The sequence below is a fragment of the Muntiacus reevesi genome, chromosome 2 (assembly GCF_963930625.1).
Source record: "Muntiacus reevesi chromosome 2, mMunRee1.1, whole genome shotgun sequence".
NCBI classification, from domain to species: domain Eukaryota; kingdom Metazoa; phylum Chordata; class Mammalia; order Artiodactyla; family Cervidae; genus Muntiacus; species Muntiacus reevesi.
The window spans coordinates 234,860,260-234,878,876 of NC_089250.1; the positions used below are offsets into that span (position 1 = coordinate 234,860,260).

Here is an 18,617-nt window from a genome sequence, read left to right on the forward strand (position 1 = left end):
ATGAATGGTAACAGTAAGTGTCCTTAGGGATTGGGTGAGGACAAGAAGGCATATTCTGTATGAATCTGGGGGAGAATAAGTATTCATTTTTAAACTGTCATGTACATATTATATAAATTATGGTGTATAAAACAGTGTACTGTATATAAATTAGATATACTAATGTGTTATTAATCTATATTGTTAGTATATAGTAAGGCACACAATTATACTTGCACAATAGATACAAAATATAATGTATATACATTATACAAATACCACTTGTACAATTAGTGTATAGTTAACAATTTAAGAATATTCAAGCAAGTGGGAGACTAGGAAGCAGAGCAGACTTTTAGGGAGGCAAGAGAGTAGGAGAGAAAGAGGAAAGCTTGCTTAAAATGGTTAAAATTTGAGAAGGTGCATATACTGATTATAGAAAACTGTGGTGGTTTTATTTTAAACCTCAGAAAAGCCTATTATTTAAGAATAAAAAATAAATAAATAGGATTTGCTTTAAAACATCTGAGAGATGAGAAGTGAAGGTATAGATCAAATAAGACTGGCCAACATTGCTGAAGTAGGGTGATGGTCATGTGAAGGTTCACTATATATGCTTTTCCGTTCCCATGTTTGACATCTCCTAAAACAAATGCACGTAAAATCTGGTCAGTACGCTTTCTACTAGGAAGCATGGACAATGAAATCAGTGGCACATGAAAAAAAAATTATCCGAAGATAATGGAACAGCTGACTTTTGGGACTCTGGGGAAACTTCGTGCTGAAGGCACCTATACATAGATCTGGTCTTTCTAGCCCCATGGCAATATTCTTCTCACTCCAGGTTCCTCACGTGAACCAGAGCATGCAGAAAATAAATTTGCCTGACTTTCCTCAGTTCTCCCGAGGAAGATGTATAATACATTCTAGAATTCTATATTATACTTATGAATTACCTACCAGGGAATTAAGACCTCTCCTATGAAAGTCCATGGCTGCTAAAATGAGTAACACTAAACTGGGGGAAAAGGGGACATAATACTATATAAAGTCATGTTACTTTAAAAAGGAAAATGGAAATGTATAAAATTGATTAAATATGGCATAGCAATGTGATGCTCTGTAACTTTTGTAAAAAAGAATCAGATTTGTGAACTTTTATATTGTTAAAGTGTATATCAAAATCACCTCTGGAGCGTGTTAAAAAAACAGAAATACTGCCTCTATCCCAGTCAGTCATCACTGTCAGCTAGCTAGAAGTGAAACCAGAAGGATGTAAAATTTGCTGGTTCTTTCCTTTATAAAGATGTTCAAACTCTTCAAAGTAAACTGCTTAACTATTTTGAGGTTCTTTGATGCAACACTGAACTGTGTGTATTAGAATTTTAACACTTTTTGTATCTATCTTTACCTCTGCCACCAGAGACTGAGAGAAATTAACAGTATGATACGGACAGGAGAAACTCCAACCAAAAAGAGAGGGATTCTTTTGGAAGATGGAAGTGAATCACCTGCAAAAAGAATTTGCCCGGAAAATCATTCTGCCTTATTACGTCGTCTCCAAGATGTAGCTAATGACCGAGGTTCCCATTGAGGTTAGTCCGTTGTATTGAAACTGTCTCTTCACAAACTCTGTTTAGCAGCAGCATTTAACGCATGCTAGATTATGGGGCTCTTTTCCTGAATCCTTCCAGTATCCTTATGGTACTTTTACTTACCCAACTGCCTTTTTTCCTACCTTGCAGTGCTTGCCATCAAGGCTGCCTAGAATCCAACCCAGTTGGATTTTTTAACTCTTTGGCAAAGCTATTCCAAGTATTACAATACAAGTACTGCAGAGAACGAAGCGTACTCATGTTTAGAAGAGGTCTCTGTTAACATGTTCCAGCAGAGGAGCCATATTTCAGTTCATTCCTGTTTTGTGGTCAGCCCTGGCCCTCATGAAAAGCAAAACTTGGCATTTCGTCCTAAAACACTTGGTAGGAGTGTGAGATTTCTGCATTCCTAAAAGGTAACAAATTGGGAAAGCGCCCAGATTTGGAGGTCCTAGATAACCAGTCCAAGTCTCCCGTTTCCTTTGTGTAATTCTTCCCTACCCCAGTAGGTGTGGTGCAGTGTGACAAGTCTTTGGTGTGCAATGTGTGAGTGAACTTGTATAAGAAGTGGCACTTTAGGGCTGTAAAAAGCATGATTTTGTAACCCAGATTTTGCTGTATATTTGCGATGGCACTTTCTACAATGTGAACTTTATTAAGTACAAAACTTCTAGGCTTAATATCTTCTTTGATGCTTTTGTACTTTTTTAAAATTGTTAAAGCCCCAGTAGGTACCTTTTGGGCATGTGTTTGAAATTCTCCATTTTTATTGATAGGGATCAGCTGGCTAAGTAAAGATTTTAAATCAAGTTGAATTAAGAGGATTATTATGAAAAATTATGACCTCTTCCTTTAGGAGGTAGTTATCCAAAAAGACATCTCTTTATTAAGGTGGTATTTTTAAATATCTTTGGGTGTGTTCCTGGAAGTTTTAAAAAAATAGATTGGAGAATTTTAGGTTTTTATTAGTACACAGTACCATTTATACAGATTAGAAAATGTTAATTTAACAGCTACTGAATTATCTATATATACCTTTATTAATCACTATTGTTCCAGCAGTTTTAAAGTTGAATGAATAATCTTATTAGGGAGAAAGTTCAATTGTAAATTGAATCAGTATAAACAAAGTTACTAGGTAACTTCATATTGCTCTGAAAGAAATATGGAACTTACACTGTTCAATTAGAATAGTGTTCTGCAAAAATATTTATAAAACCTCTCAAGATACTGCTACTGTAATTTTATATGAAAATAAGTGTATTTTTCAATAAAGCATTTATAAATTAATCTTTGTTTATATTGAGAAAAGGGTATTTAGTTTCCTGCATAAATGACAAAGAACAATCATTCATTGATTTATTGTCTCTACAAAACACACTAGTCATTCATCATTTAAATCTGACTTCATTAGAAACCGTTTTAACACTTTTTCTCCCTCCTGCCATAAAAATACAGTAATTTGCTTTAAAAAAAAAAAAAAACACACCTAAGAACAAGTGTTCTGGTTTCCTCTCACTCTCCTAGTATGTCCCTCAGTGACAGCAGTTTGTATATCAGTAACACAGTAAGCTGAAGACTGAGGTTCATTCATTCAACTGCTCCTCCACTTAAAAGTGCTAATAAGCTATGGAAACTGCTCTCTCTATCCTTTCATCTCTGCACCCTAACATATGTACAACTGAAACCACCAATTAAAAAATCATTATAGTGTTGAACTTTGCTTACTTCATTAGTTTAAATGAATGCAACTTACCTTTAGCATTATATTCAAAAAAATATGTAAGCTTCAAGGTCCCCAATAATTTGGAGTACTGAACTAGATAACCACCTTAAAGACACTCCTGACAGAAGTAATGCATCACGTAAAGAGAGGTTTCCAGAACGTGCGGTTAGAAGCTAAGCACACATGAACAACACCGACGTCAGCCACTGTTCACAACGCTTTACTCTGCAGGCGGTCCTTCGCATTGGTCAGCCTTACGAGCCGAAGTTCAGTAGGAAAGTGCGTGGTGCACCCGATTCACCAGCTCTTAAGTCGCTACAGTTTTCTCTTCTTTACTGAAAGGCTGTACTGAGCCAGGCTTCACCCATGACAGGCCAGCGACATGAACACTTTTATTGTGCTGTTCTTCAGGCTTCTTCTAGGCACAATAAAAAACAGACATTACAGACCAATAAGGAGACTTCAGCACTATACCAGTCCGTCTCCCCAAAAGTCACTGTATGCACTCAATGGTCACCAGTGAAGACACTTTAGAAAGGAAATGGCAAGTTACCTATTTCTAAAATGGTCATTTACTTACTTTCTGAGTCAGCATCTTCTCTCTGGCTTCATCATGGACAGAAGGATTCCATGGAGAAAAGCTGAAGGAAGAGAGAAACACTAAAGAGCGGCTCACTAAATTTAATGTCCTTTTTTTTTTTTAAAAAAATATTTGTTTTTATTTATTTCTTTGTGTTGGGTCTTAGTTGCAACATGTGGGATCCACTTCCCTGACCAGGGATTGAACCCCGGGCCCCCTGCATTGGGAGCATGGAGCCTTAGCCACTGGACCACCAGGGAAGTCCCTAATGTCCATTTTTAAGCCTGCTCCCCAAACAGAACTTAACAAGGAACAGTCTTAATCAGTCGGCAGTATGTAAGTTTCAGACATTACCTAAATGATTTTCTTACGTAATTATCCCTTAGAGAGCACTTTTCCTGGGTTAGCTCACATAAGCCTTGCAACCACCCCTGATGTCCTATTACAGACAAAGAAAGCAAGGTACAGTAAAATTAAGTAACTGCTCAGGATCTCCAAAGCCAATTAAGTGCAAATGTCACCCAGTCTTAACTGCAGAGCCCAAGCTCTTAACACTACACTACGCTCCTCTCTCCCAGCAACACCCATGCTGCCCAAGAGCTAAGTCACGTCAGCTCTCAACACTTGCAGACACTCTTTCCCAACACACGCTAACTGTGCTTGGGGAACCCATGATTCAGACTGTTCACTCACACTGATCAGTTTCCCTCCTTTCACCAAATCTGTAGGTTGATGGGGTAATGACCATTTAAGAGGGGCTCCAATTGGAAGGAAAAGTCCTGACGCTTGAGTGAGCACATTACCAGGATCTCTGAGAAACCAGTCACTCAATAGCTTGCTCCTGGCCAGTGTCATACATGTAAGGCAGAAGTCAAGTTAGAAAGGTTGTAGGCTAGCAGATGGCTCACTTTCCTTTTAAATCCCCATTCTAAGGCCACCTGGAAAACAGAAGCCCAGTACAAGTGCGGCTTATCTGGATAATGTACCACTCACCTAATTGCATAGGGGTCTTCTATTTTAGGTTGGTCAAACAAGCGAGCAGTGCACACCTTAACGCTGTCAACCACTTTACTTTTAAAAAGCTGAATATCTTTCTCGTACCTGTGTCAAAAGTTTAAATCAAGAGGTTACCAACATGATCTCCTTCACTGTCTTTTCAAATGTATCTTAAACGTATCTTAAATGACAAAGCAGAGAAACATACAGTACTGCAGCCTCTGGGTTTAAGGGGCTTGCTGTATCAATCTTGTAGAAGACTCTCCTTGCGTACATCAGTACTTGCCAAATGTGATTATGGTTCCGCCTAAAGGGAAACACAGCGGGGTGACTAAGGCTTCCCCTTGCTGGCTTACATCACCACAAGAAACTTTATTTACTAACCTCCATTTTGCAAATGCTCTCTTCACATCCAGTTCACCCGAGGTGGGATCCACTAGCGGGTGAAAGACGGGAATATCAAACACCAAACGCTACAGTGAGAGAAGGACACTGCCTTTAATGGAAGCAGTGGAGCTTGTTAAACCCACACACAGACGTTGTAAAAGGAGCTTCAGGACAAGGCAGTCTTGTTGCTTAAAGTCAAAGAGCTGCCTTGAGAGGGACACTTGAGTACTTCCACCGTTTTCCTGTCAAAGTAAATTTTGCAAAGACGCAAAGGGAAAGTCGCTCTCCCCACCACAGCAGAGCACTCGCCACTCACGTGGCCAGTGCTCCACCACAGCCTCCAGCCTCACAGGCACACCCTGCACAGAGAGAGAAACAAGGCTGAAGGCAGAGGCCCGCAGGCCAAAGATGGAACAAAGCAACAAAATCCCTCAAAGGACTACACGGTAGACAGAACATCCTGGGAAACCGAAATCATGAAAGTGATTAGGTCCAGAAAAGAACCAAGACATTCTGAAAGCCCCGTTAAGCCCTCCTCACTGACCACGCAGTGAAGCCAGAGCGTATCCCCCACTTACGGGACAGTCACCATCCGGGTAGTTATCAGGGATGTAAACTGTAAACTTAAATACGCCATCTTGATAAAGTCCATGCCGTATGAATATTACTCCAAACCACACTGCAGGACAGAACAGAAACACTTAAGGGCTAAGTCTGCGTCAGCGGAATCAAACATGCTATAAAAACAGCGAATGCTTCTTACTTAATGCAGATCGATAAGACGGCTGCACGTAGACACCTGGTAACTTCTGCTTCACAACCAAGGTACTGAAACAGAAGCAGAATAGTGAGACCGCAGGAATGTAAAGGACACATACAGACCAAGCCACCCACATTCTGTAAAGAGGGAACAGTCCCTCAAAGGGCAGCCGATGCCCTGACCACACAGACGGAGTCAGCACAATCGCTCACCTGGCCCTAACTGCTGTCTGTCTACTGGCTTCATGACATACGCGCAGAGCAGCACAGCCAGAAAAGGGCCCCAGGTTAAGAAACGAAAGCCAAGCAGGGAGTCACAGTCACGTTTCCTCCCAGAAATCAGCTTCCCCAAAACATTATCTTGGCAGCCAACCTGTATAGTTAATGCTGGACATCAAGTTTTAGATCAGTGAGAGTTATTTGTAACGTTATCGCTTTTGTGACCACAGACAACAGATCTTACCCACACACATTCAAAAGCTCTTTGAAGGTCCAATTTTAGGTAATTAAGACATTAAAATTCCACGGGATTTCCCTCACTTGGGGGTCATTTTAAGTGTCAATGGGCAGCATCTGACTATACTCTGCTCCTGAATTCACCCCCAACTCAGGCCCTTGAACTCTGCAGGCCTTGGCGTGGGAGCCGGCGGGAGCTGAGACGAGGAAGACAGGCTGCGCTGGCTCTTCTGGGACCTGGTCGTTCTGCTCTGCTCCCTGCGGCTGAGCCATGAGCCTGTACAAGTAACGCTGTGACCAGACCTAGGAAAGAACTGAGGGCCTTAAAATACATTAACCTGCCAAACCTCAGTTTTACTGAGGAATAACTTATTAGATCTCAGTTGACATTTTACCTATTTGCTACCACACTTATTTTTCAATCATTTTAAAGTAGTTGTTCCATTTTCAAATCACTACAATTCAGCACATCAACAGCAGCATGGATGGCAGATGTATCTCCTACAGAGCTTTGCCAGAAAGGCAGATTTCGTGGCCTAATACAGCAGATTTAACACCACAATAGAAGCCTGCCCTGCCTCGCCTCAAATACAGGCATCCATTGTAAAGTTAGCAGCTCACGCTCAGCCATTCGCACGGGGGCCTCAGACCCTCTGACCATTACAACACGAGTAAAGAAAGGGGGCACTGGAGGGTGCTTTTGAAACAGCTTCATGGGCAAAGGCATTTTTACATGACTGAAACTCAGACCTAATTCTCCAAACTTGCTGCCCATATAACAAATGACCAAATAAAATGCCATCTGCACTCACTCACTGCTTGAGCCCCTCTGACGGGCCAAGCGCTGTTTCATTACTACCAGACTATGCAGAGGTGCCCATCTCCTCACAATCTATGGATAGGTACAACCTCGGTCCAATTTGTGACTTATGTGAGTAGTCAAGTTCTTAGATGGAGCCCAGATCTTTTAAAACTTCTCAATTGTCTACTTCTGCCTTTGGGGGTCCTACAGAATAACTCAAATCCTCTAGTTGATGGGCCTTCAAATATATGAAGACAGCTTCAATAAGTACTTTCTAAGTTTTCTCCAAGTTAGCGGTTCCTGTTCCTTCAATTGTTGACTCCCAAGGTCAGGCTTCCTGACCTCCGCCTCCTGGGACTGGCCTCTCAGTCTGTCAGGATGCCTCATAAGGGTGATCACCAGAATGAAGCACCAGCCTCCAGCTGCATCTGACCCAAGACTGAATAGATTGCCACTCTCCAACCGTCCTGCCCTCTACAACCACCTCTTCAGGGGGTGAATTCCCCACCTCATATAAAGGTAGACCAAAATTAAGTTCCTGGATGCTTAATAAATCTCAGTTTCTACCTCCTCTTGCTTTTCAAAACAGACATAGAAATTAAAGCACATATTTATCTTTGAATCTTACTTACCCAAGCTCTCAGTAAGAACAGTTACTTTTAGAAGCAGATATTTATATACCACCACTGAGGCCTTGGTGAAGAAAGATTACATTGCCAGCATCAGATTCCATCTTATACACGTTAAGGCTCACACTGAAGGGGGATGGGTTTGACCGTCAAGATTAAAGGGCTGCCGTTTACTGAGTCCATCAGAATAAATTTCATTCTTCACCTTTAAGGGTCATTCAAAATTTAACCGGGCAGTTTCAGAACTTACAATTCTGCAAGAAGGGAGTATTCCAGGTAGAAAGGTCCGTAGGAAGCATGCGTGCCATTTGTTGACTGTGTTGCTGGGGCAGGAGATGTAGGCTTAGTTATGGGCAAAGCATTTTTGGGAATAGAAGGCAGCTGTTTCTTTGGAGCGGTGCGTGGAGGACTGGTTTTCACATCCACTGTTAATGTCTTCTCTTCACCATCAGACCGCTATTCAAGACGAAGTGGTGAGAACATTTGTTAGGATGATTCTTAAATCACAAGGCTATATGTGCTGTCCTTCAGTCCTTGACTGAAAAGCTAGTATGACTCTCTTACAGGGACCTTCTAGCATCGTGGTCGAGATGACCTGGAAGTCTATTGAGTGGGCAAGCTATTATAGACAGCAGAATCAAGCTGATGCAAGACTAAACCATTAGAAAAACTCATTCATCAGCTGTATCCTATAAAGACAATAAAGCCAATGTTTACAGGATTTACATGAAACAGAAAAAGAAAGGGTTTCTCTTCAAGGCTCCAGAAAGAGGGCAAGGAGTTACTACACAATTATACCAGATTAGAAAGGTGCCCTGGCACGTAGATGTAGAAAGTTAGGTGCTAAGCATCTCAAAACAAATAGTGTAATGACTGCAATTAGTCACTCCCTGATGTCAGCGCTTTGGTTAGAAACAAAGGATGAACCTCTTCTCTCACTCACATGGGTCTGATTTTGATCTGGTCCCTAACTGGTATGTTTTTACATTTGGACTATCATTAGTATAAACTGTCATTCTTAGTCAAAGACAAAGGCCTAAATGATTCAGAGACTAAACTACCACCCCACAGGTATTTCCTTGGCTCCAGGACCGTCAGAGGCTGTATCATCAGCTGTATTAAAAATGTACACAGTATCAGGTACAGAAAAAAAAAAAGAAAGATTACTAGGGTATTCTCTTAGACATGGAATTATGGGTGACATTTTCTTTTTGTTTGCATAGTTTAAGCTTCCCTAAAACATATTTTACAAGATATTTTAGTTAGATAAATTAAACCAGTGCTCTCGAGTCTGACTTGACCAATTGGACTGGCCTTTCCCACAACTTCGCTAATCATGAAATCTTGAAGTCTGTAGGAAAACTACCTACAATATGTGTCACAAATTTCATCATGTGTGAATATAACCTAAGTCAAAATAACAGAATTTTGATTACCAGAATGGTTTCTGAGATGTGATCTCGGTCTCAGAAGCTGACTTAAATCAAGGAAATAATTATTTCTCAAAAATAAAACCTAAACTAGAAAACCAAAGTTAATTCTGCTAAGACGACAGGCAATCTTAATATGGATTATTCTGGCCTCCGTTTTGACCCAAACAGGTTTCCTCCCTAAGTTCATCAACGATACCTACTTTGCGTACAGAGCTTGTAGACATGCTCCAGAAAGGGTTCATAACGTGTGCTCCCAACAAAGAAGTTCAGTGGTCTGTGTCATCAAATTCTTTTGTCCTCAGAATTCACTTCACCTTAAAATGAGACGGGAAAACAGAGAAACATACTGATACCAACAGTTAAAGACTTCTGAAATAGTTAAGAGCTAAATCTGAACCTCTAAACAGAAATACAATAGAATGTTATATAATATGCAGTTATAAAAACCTAGGGGAGAAAGTCTTCAGAAATAGTTTCCTTCTACACCCCCTCCCTCTTCTGACTCCAATTTCTTTCCCATCTTTAAATGCCGACAGGAATCTGTGTACTGAGTCTTTGGCCAGGATTCAGAATATTCAGTGACACAGTTCAGCTCTGGTGCCAGCAGTGCAGAAGATATGAACTAAACAGTTGCTACTAGCAGAATATCTAGGCATCCGACTGCTGGGAAAGCCAGGTTCTGAATGCACTGTACCCACAGACACAAAAGGTCTAGCATAGTTCTCAGGGTTACGGGGACTGAAGATCCACGGGAGCTGATTTAAGCGTGTCTTAAACACAGAATGATTCTTTCCAGTAAAACTGGCAACCAAAAACAAAGCATGACAGAGACTGGATCCCATTGGGACCATCCACATACACACACAGAAAAACCTGATCTTTTCAACTGTTTCAATCCTGGAAACAGCAGAATTATGCATTGAAGGAACTGCCAAGCAATATGTACAAACGCAACAGAAGAGGGCCAAAGAGACCTTTCACACACATCTTCCACCAAAGCATCATGAAGTGGATAAGAAACCCTGTCTCAAAGGTCACAAAGTCAGTGGGTCATTTACTAACAATACAAGGGAGAAGCAGCAAGCGGAGCTGTAAGGACAGCAGCTTGTCTGCTCTGGTGACATTCCCCCAGGCTCGGTCATGTTTAAAACAGAGCTCTGCTCGATTCCTACTTGCACCAATCAAAAGGCTGAAGGTGGCAAGGGTCAGAACTTCAACAGTATTTTACCAGATTTATAAGCAAGTCATTACAGTAGGATGTGCCAAATGTCCCCATTCAGCAAAAATGTGTTTTCTCCCGAGCCCGTGACATACACAGGTGGGTCTCTTATCCTGCCAGTGCCCATTACTGCTGTCCTGCTTTCCAAGATACAGTGTCGCCCAATAATTAAATCAAAAGAATGTGGGTTCTGGTTCTTCCACTTAACCTAATGACTTAAACCCAGTAAGCAGCAACTTATTGCTGAGAGGTCTCTGCAAACCTGTGACTATTATACAAGCCAAAATGGCAGGGCACCAAACCTGTAGTGGGGGTAAATATCCCTGTTTGGCGCAAATGAAAACAACATGGTTTTCAGATACAGAGTAATGGGCAGCACCCAACCGTCATCTAGGTCAAACCTGATTTGACAGGGGAATTCTGTTCCCCTGGGACACAATGCTCACCACCAAGTAAATTGACTGGGGTGGATTACTCACCTGTAATACAGGTCTCTTCCAAGTCTAATACCGAGTACTTCTATGACTCTGCCTTTAAGAATCAAATGTTAATCAAACTTACCCCCAGGTTCCTCCTGCCTTTAAGAAGGAGGTATTGTCTACTACTGTCTTTGTTTCCAACAACGACATAATCACCTAGAGAAACTGCAGCACGCTTTTCAGGAGTAACTACATCATTTAACAGATGTCTACTGGGCAGGTACAGCATTTTTCCAACAGATGTGCCATCGATAGAAGAAAACAGGACAGGTCCTAGTCATTCCGAAACAATTTAAAATATCTGCTGATCTGGTCGTACAAACAACAAAAGACTGTCTCTTAATATCATACAGCTGAGAAGTCGTAGGTTAGCCCTATACGAATTATCCGCACGTGTACTGAGCCAAAACTTGAGACGGGCGGTGCTTACCTCCTATGCCTAAACAGGCACATCACCCCGAACAGGCTTAAATCACACGTTAAGAGGTGACAGAGCAGGACCCAGGGAAAAGATGAAAACTGCCTCGGCCCCGGATCTCTAGGGTCAGCCGGGACCGGCACCCTCGCCCGGGGCGTAAACCCATCTCCGCGCACGTAGGGAATCTGGACAAACCTGTCTCGGGATGATGCAAGGCAGGAGCCAAACCCTGACCTCGCTGCTAGCTCGAGGCCGGCCCCGGGCCCCGAGACCCTCGGGTGAGGGGGCTGCGGTCCTCGGACGCTACCCTCAAGCTGGAAGCAGAGAGGGAGCCGGGCGAGGAAGGAAGGCCCCGGACTGGGACAGCCAGCTCGGCCCGCCTCCCCTCCTCAGGCCGGTCCGGTCCGGCTCCCGGTCAGCCCCCAGGGCCAGGCCCCGGGGTCGGCGCCCGCCTGCGCAGCAGGTGCCTGCAAACGCGGACAGGTGCCCGGCCCCGCCCCCGTGTCCCAGCGCGGCCGCCGTCGCTCCAGTCTAGAACCCCCGGCAGAGCACACAAATGCCGGGCCTGAGGACGCTGGCGGCCCGGGTCTGAGGACTCCACGGCCCTCGCGCACCTACCACAGCCTGGCAGCGCTCCTCACCTCGGTGTTTTCAATGCAGTGCTCCCAGCGGCCGAGCGCCGTCGCAGTCCCACAGCATCTCTGGCCGCAGCGCCAGCCCAGCCCCTGCCTACTCTCCGCCCCGCCCTGCCCTGTTCTCAGCCTCCGGCTCCGCCCCGCAGCCCCAGCCCCAGGACCCGGATGCTTCCGCCCAGCCTCGCGGCGCAGAGTGGTTCCTATACCTGTCGGTCAAAGACGTTCTTCCGGGGGCGTTGGGGCGGTGACTAAAGGTCCTGCCAGTCAAATCTGCTCGGGTCGGGTGGGGCCGCGCTTGAGCCTCCCCTTACGTAACAGCGCCCGGAGAGAAATGTCAGTCACAGAAGTATCGCTCCCAGCGGGGGAGGGGGGGCTTGTGCTTGGGGGGAGGGGGAGAGGGAGGGGGGCGGAAACAAGCACCAGGACATAATTGGTGCTAGCGTCTGCCAGTCACCATGGAGACCCGCCCACGGGCCTCTGCGTGGCCGCCGGTGCTAGTCGCGAAGGCTGTGACTGCGGGTTTCCCAAGCCTGAGTCAGGGGTGGGTAGGGTCGCGGAGCCCGAGTCCCGAACAGGGAGCCTGGGGGCGGGGCCGGCCGCCGCCCGACCGCCCCGGTGCCCGCCCTCGCTCGTCCCTCAGTCTCCGGCTGCGCCGCCAGGCCGGAGACCGCCACGTCGGGCCGACTCGGTCTGGCCGGCCCGCAGTGGGAGGGGCTGGGGCCGCTGTCAGGTTGGGAGAACCTGGGAGAACGGTTGGTGTATCCTTGAGAAATGCCCGTTTTCTATGTCAAAGAGTGGAGGAGCGCATAGGTACAGAAAACGGGACCAAACTCCGAAGTCACCCCTTGGCAGTAGCCTAGCTGCCAGAAGGGCTTTTAAAAAGTATACCTATCGGGCCTGACCTATAAAATCCGAATCCGAGGGGCGATGAGTACCAGGAATTTACATTTGTCGTAACTTCCTCTGGCGATTCTGGTATGCCTTGAGGACTGAGAACCTCTTGCACGGTAACGAAGCTCCCGGTCCTCTGATTTTTTAATTTTTTTTTTTTTTTACCTAACAAAGGTGATCTGGAACATCTTCACCACATCTAACTCCTTTCACGGGCGTCGTTTCAGACTGAATAAAGTCTAAACGCAGCCTGATTCACAAGGCACATTCTGTGCTGGCCTCCTTCCCATATTCCCATCTCATTTCCCACGTTTCTCTCCGGCCTCATTCTGTGGCGGTTGCCCTTGGCTTTTACACCTCCGAGGCTTTTCTTATAATGGTGCCTCCTCTTGGGGTGCTTTTCCAATCCCCACCTAAATTCGGGATCTTACACTCAGAAGAGGAGAAATGTTCTCTGATCTGGCTGTTTTGTTCAATTTTTGGTGGCCTTTCACATTCTGGTAAAATGACCTCCTTGTTAAATGGCAGACAGCCAAACGCTCCTAATCCCAAGGGTTGGTTCTGAAATCCAACTTCCTCCTCTAGTGAAAACATTCCTGAGCCACTTCCGTTTGTCCAGTTAAAATACACTCGGGAATGTAGTAATGCCCTTACTATTAGTCCCAGTCAATATAAAGAGGAAGATGAGCAGGAAGTCCTTTCTCCTGGCCACAGGTGATCTCCCTTGGCACCTCTCTGACCCAATCCCTCCTCAACTTCTTGGCAGTCTCATCATTCTTTCCTAAACTTTTTTCTGATCCCACCTTCAACCCTCCTTCTTGACAATCTCATCTCTTCCCTAAGCCTCACCAAGGACTCACATATATTTCTCCAGCTCAGACCTCTCCACTTTGCTTCAACTCCAGGTATCCAACTGCCCATTTCGGCACTGGATGCTTCAGACACGTATCAAAATCCTTACAGTTGCACATGCCAGAAAATCCAACTCAAATCGACTTGCATAGCAAGGAGATTTGCCTCATACGGGAGGGCAGGGTCCAGCGGTGGCAGTCTGGATTTCAGGCACTGCTTTCCTTCCAGTGCCTGGAATGGTTCCTTAGACACACCCAGGTGTGATAATGGCTAGCAAAACAGAAAGCATCTGTTTCTTCCACAGATCTCTTTCACAGAGCAAAGATACCTTTCCCAGAAGCTCCCCAGAAGCAATGCTCACATTTCAGTGACCAGAAACAAGTCACGCGCTGGTCTCTGCCCACAGTGAAACCAATCAAGGTCAAGTGGAATGAGTCTGCCATGATTGGCTAGGGGCTCAGCAAGATTTACCCTCATCCCTGGCCTTTAGGCAGAGGAGTGACATGATTGGTTTGTATTTTGAAAAGACCCATGGAGAAGGAAATGGCAACCCACTCCAGTATTCTTGCCTGGAAAATCTCATGGACAGAGGAGCCTGGCAGGCTACAGTCCATGGGGTCGCAGAATTGGACATAACTGAGTCACTAAACAGCAACAGCTTTGCCTGGAGAACAGACTGTGGGGTCACGAGAGTACTTGGGGAAACGCTGCAGTTCAGCAAGAGACAGCTGCATGAATTTGATGGTCAAGATGGGGAAGTGAATGAGTTCAGATATTCAAGAGGTGGATAGACAGGACTCGCCCGTGGATTAGATACGGGGATGAAGACAAGGGGTGTGTCATGGATGAAGCCTAGATTTTGACTTGACCTACTGGATGAATGGTGAGGACTTTCACTAAGAGGAGAAACAGTAAAAGCCATGGTGTTTGCAGGGGTGGAGGGATGGGGAAATAGTTCGGTTTCAGTTAGGCAATGTTTGGGGGTGTTTCTTTAAGTTCTCTTGCCTGTGTGTTGTTAACTATTTCCCCCTTCTTCCTGACTAACAGAGCCTTAATTTTTGTTGAGTCTTTCCCTTCAGTGGTTTCCTGTTCTTGGGGCAATATAGTCACCGTGGGCCTGGCATGGCAGGGCCTATCTGTCCAGCCCCATAGGTCTAGGCTCCAGCCACTCACATTCTTTTAATTCCTTGGACATGTGATGCTCTCCCAGTCTGCCCCGCCACAAGAAGGGACTCGGGTGTTCCCTTTGTCTGCACCATCCTTTTCTCAAAAAGTCGGGGCACAGCGGCTAAACAACAACATGTCTCTGCTCAAACACCACTTCCTGAGGGCAATTTTCTGTCTATGTGGGAGATGACTTGTTAGTATCTATCTCTCTACTATATAGTAAGCTCCATGAAGCAGGCACCATGTCTGTTTCATTGTTCCTGGCCTCCCCAGCATCCAGTGCAATGCCTACGTGTGGTGGGTATGAAACGGATTCTTGACAAATGAAGGGCAGAGGCAACTCTGTTCAGTTCAGTTGCTCAGTTGTTGTCCGACTCTTTGAGACCCCATGGACTGCAGCACGCCAGGCTTCCCTGTCCATCACCAAACTCCCAGATCTTGCACAAACTCATGTCCCTCCAGTCAGTGATGCTATCCAACCATCTCATCCTCTGTCATCCCTTTCTCCTCCTGCCTTCAATCTTTCCCAGCATCAGGGTATTTTCCAGCATCAGGATATTTTCCAGTGAGTCAGTTCTTCACATCAAGTGGCCAAAGTATTGGAGTTTCAGCTTCAGCATCAGTCCTTCCAATGAATCTTCAGGACTGATTTCCTTCAGAAGCAACTACAGTATATTTAAAATACCAACCAATCTGATGCCTCCAGATCTGCACCAAGGAGCTGATTATGAAAATGAGGATGATTTATTTAAAGGGAAATGAAAAGGTAGCCTTGAGGTACCATTTCTTCAAGACTAAAATATAAAGTACTAAGAAAAAAATAAAAAAGCTACTGACCCTAAACCTTACCTGTAAAACATTTTTAATCACTCATTTTATATTCATTAGTCTAACCTTTTGGAGCATATCTGATATTTGTGTCAAAAGATGAATTCTTGGGACTTCCCTGGTGACCAAGTGGTTAAGACTCCGTGCTCCCAATGCAGGGGGCATGAGTGTGGTCCCTGGTTGGGGAACTAGGATCCTGCATGCCACGTAGCCAATAAATAATAAAAAATAACTTTAAAACACATTTAAAGAATTTTAAATTATTAAAAAGCATTCTTGCACCAGGACTTCAGTAGACTTGCGATCTCTATGAGTAGTCAAGACTCCTGCCCATGTTCCAATAAGCAAAATATTCACTGAGTCCATTTTTCTTTTGGTCTCTGGGAAATTAACTGTACAAAGCCAGTTTAGATCACTGATTTACTACTAAAGGAAGGCCTGAACAGAAGGAAAGGGTCAAATGATGGTTAGTTGAAATGTGTGTTTCATATACATGAGCCAGTATTTTAAAGCTCACTTCATTTACCTCCTAAATCCTTTTCCTACATAATATGGCATGTATATCACTGTTTACATGATTACTGTTAAAGATACTTGAGATGATTATATAACTGTGTATTTATTTTAATATATCAGAGAAAAATGCAATAACATATCACTACCAAGACTTTATGGATATGAATGTTTAGGCTGAGACCACAGTAATCTTTATTTTAAAGTGAATAGGTTTAAGGGAGGATATTAAGTATTATAGTTAATGATCCTCAGATACGGCAGAAATCACGAATTTTTGACAATGATTTAAATTTGAGAAACTGCTATAGAAGATGGTGTGGCTTTTATCCTTTCTGCATCCTCACTGATAATGACAGTTTTCGCTTATAACATCATAAATGTGCTTCTAGTTTTGGGTTGCATCACATTTTCTTCCCTGACCTAGTTCCTCTAACTCCTGACTCTTGAATAAATTAGTGAGTGGATGGTTGGATTATTGGATAGGTAGATGAAATAGATGAATTTTACAGAATACAATACTTCAAATCTAAATCAGAGTAGCTGACAGACCACTGTGAGTATTTACACCTTAGGAAAAAGCAATCGATATACAGCATTGCAGTTCACAGAGGGCCAGAAGAGAACTGATTTTCTTTTATAAACCAAACAGTGCTTTGAACGTGGCTTGACGCTGCAAATAACCACCCACTCTTAGCGTGCTGCTGGCTATTCCACCAGCCACAAGAACTCCCGTTCTCTGACTGGCATTGTATGCAAAATCACCTCACTCTGCAGTTTCAGAGCATTTGGAGAGATGATGAAGGCTTAAGGTTAGTTTTAGCCAGAGAGGTAGATTTCAGAAAAGGAAAAAATGGAGAAAGCAATATTCATCCATTAATAAATATTGATAATTCAGGGTCTGCTGTGGGCAAAGTACTCTACCTGACAGACGCCTTTCTTTCTTACAATAGGTAAATACAGATCTGTGAAAGTCAAGAAGTCCCAATGATTTTGAGTCTGCCACCCAAAGTAAATGATGTAATCACTCTCATTTCTATATTCCAACTTTCTATTATGAAAATTTTCAGTCATAGAGAAAAGTAGAGTAAAAGGACTATCCTTAAACTCACCACCCAGGTCAACAACGTATTAATGGTGTAACAGTTTTGCTGTATTTCCTTTTACTGTCCAATTTTTTCCTCCCAAATCATTTAAAAATAAGTTGCAGAGGAAAACCAAGATGGCAGATGGGGAACTCACCTCCCCCCACAAACACATCAAATACATCTACATGTGGAGCAATTCTGACTGAAAACTAACTGGAAATTGGCAGAAAGATATGTTCAATCAAGGCTGTAAAAAAAGATGCACATGGACCTGGGTAGGAAGGGAAGAGAATGCATCCGGTCAGGATCTATGCCCCTGGGAGAGGACTCAGGGGAGGAGGGGGATTCATAGGCTGAGATCCTCCCTGGGGCGTAAGCAGTTTGAGTCATATGTTGGCCACACCAGCCCTAGGGGAGTGGGTCTGACTCCAGGAAGATGTCCATTTGGCTGGCTGGAAGGCTGGGAGGACTAACAGGCAGGCTGTGGGAAGCCTGGGCTCCACCTGTGAGGACGGCATACATGCTTGCTTACTCCCAAGACAGGGCAGAGAGGGCAGACTGAAACTGCCTGGGATGTTAGCAGGCTTCTTTCACCCACCCTGGCACTCAACTCAGCCTAAGCTGAGCATCCTCACCGGCCCTGCCCGCTCTGCAGCACAGTTCCACACTAGAGGGAGGGCTGCAGAGGCCAAGGGGAGAGCTCAGTTGTGAGGGACAAAGGTGGCTTGGACCCAGAGTGGCTTCTGAAGAGGGGCAGCCATTACAGAACCTCAAAAAACCCTGGATTGCCAAAGCAAATTTGAGAAAAAAGAAGAAAGCTGGAAGTATCATACTCCCTGACTTCAGACTATGCAACAAAGCTACAGAAATCAAAACACCATGGTACCGGCACAAAAAAAACGATGCAGAGATCAATGGAACAGAATAGAGAGCCATAAATAAGTGCACACACTAATGATCAACTCTTGCTTTGAGAAACCCATGAACAGTATAAAATGGTCAATTAGTCTGTGACAAAGGAGGCATGAATATATACACTGAAGTAAAGATAATCTTTTCAATATGTGGTTCTGGGAAAACAGGACAGTTATATGTAAAAGACTGATAATAAAACACTTTCTCACACCATGTACACAAAAAGATTCAAAGTGGGTTAAAGACCTAAACGTAAAACCTGAAACCATA

At 44.1% G+C, this 18,617-nt stretch overlaps 2 protein-coding genes across 6 annotated transcripts in view; one reads left to right on the forward strand and one right to left on the reverse strand.

The window, feature by feature from the left end:
* The window catches only part of RBL2 (RB transcriptional corepressor like 2), a 43,702-nt gene extending 40,838 nt beyond the window's left edge, over positions 1 to 2,864 (forward strand). The window contains exons 22-23 of one of the 2 annotated variants that reach the window (XM_065925343.1): positions 1,403 to 1,574; positions 1,725 to 2,864. In XM_065925343.1, coding sequence (XP_065781415.1) covers positions 1,403 to 1,573 — 171 coding nt within the window. In that variant the 3' untranslated portion in view covers position 1,574; positions 1,725 to 2,864. Of the gene's footprint in view, positions 1 to 1,402 lie in introns of both variants that reach the window. The other variant, XM_065925342.1, reaches the window with a different exon arrangement.
* A 55-nt stretch (positions 2,865 to 2,919) lies between these two features.
* On the reverse strand, positions 2,920 to 12,228 carry AKTIP (AKT interacting protein). 4 transcript variants are annotated; one of them, XM_065925347.1, is made up of 10 exons: positions 12,100 to 12,228; positions 9,543 to 9,656; positions 8,160 to 8,365; positions 6,027 to 6,091; positions 5,842 to 5,942; positions 5,261 to 5,349; positions 5,085 to 5,183; positions 4,874 to 4,981; positions 3,881 to 3,941; positions 2,920 to 3,715 (listed from the first exon to the last, which is right to left on the reverse strand). In XM_065925347.1, exons 2-10 carry the CDS (start codon positions 9,582 to 9,584, stop codon positions 3,608 to 3,610), a joined length of 879 nt encoding a protein of 292 aa, XP_065781419.1. In that variant the 5' UTR covers positions 9,585 to 9,656; positions 12,100 to 12,228; the 3' UTR covers positions 2,920 to 3,607. The 4 variants fall into 4 exon arrangements, with proteins under 4 accessions (XP_065781419.1, XP_065781416.1, XP_065781418.1 ...); XM_065925344.1 differs by having other exon boundaries at positions 2,920 to 3,718; XM_065925346.1 differs by having other exon boundaries at positions 2,920 to 3,718; positions 12,077 to 12,162.
* Between the last annotated feature and the right edge of the window lie 6,389 nt (positions 12,229 to 18,617).

Bases quoted from the DNA above. Each gene is read 5' to 3' on its own strand.
- AKTIP (XM_065925344.1), bottom strand. From the start codon at position 9,584: ATGAACCCTTTCTGGAGCATGTCTACAAGCTCTGTACGCAAA. The intron at 5,943-6,026 runs GTAAGAAGCATT...TCTGTCCTGCAG, and splicing joins GTCTTATCGATCTGCATTAA to TGTGGTTTGGAGTAATATTC. The intron at 3,719-3,880 runs GTAAGTAAATGA...TATTGTGCCTAG, and splicing joins AGAAGATGCTGACTCAGAAA to AAGAAGCCTGAAGAACAGCA.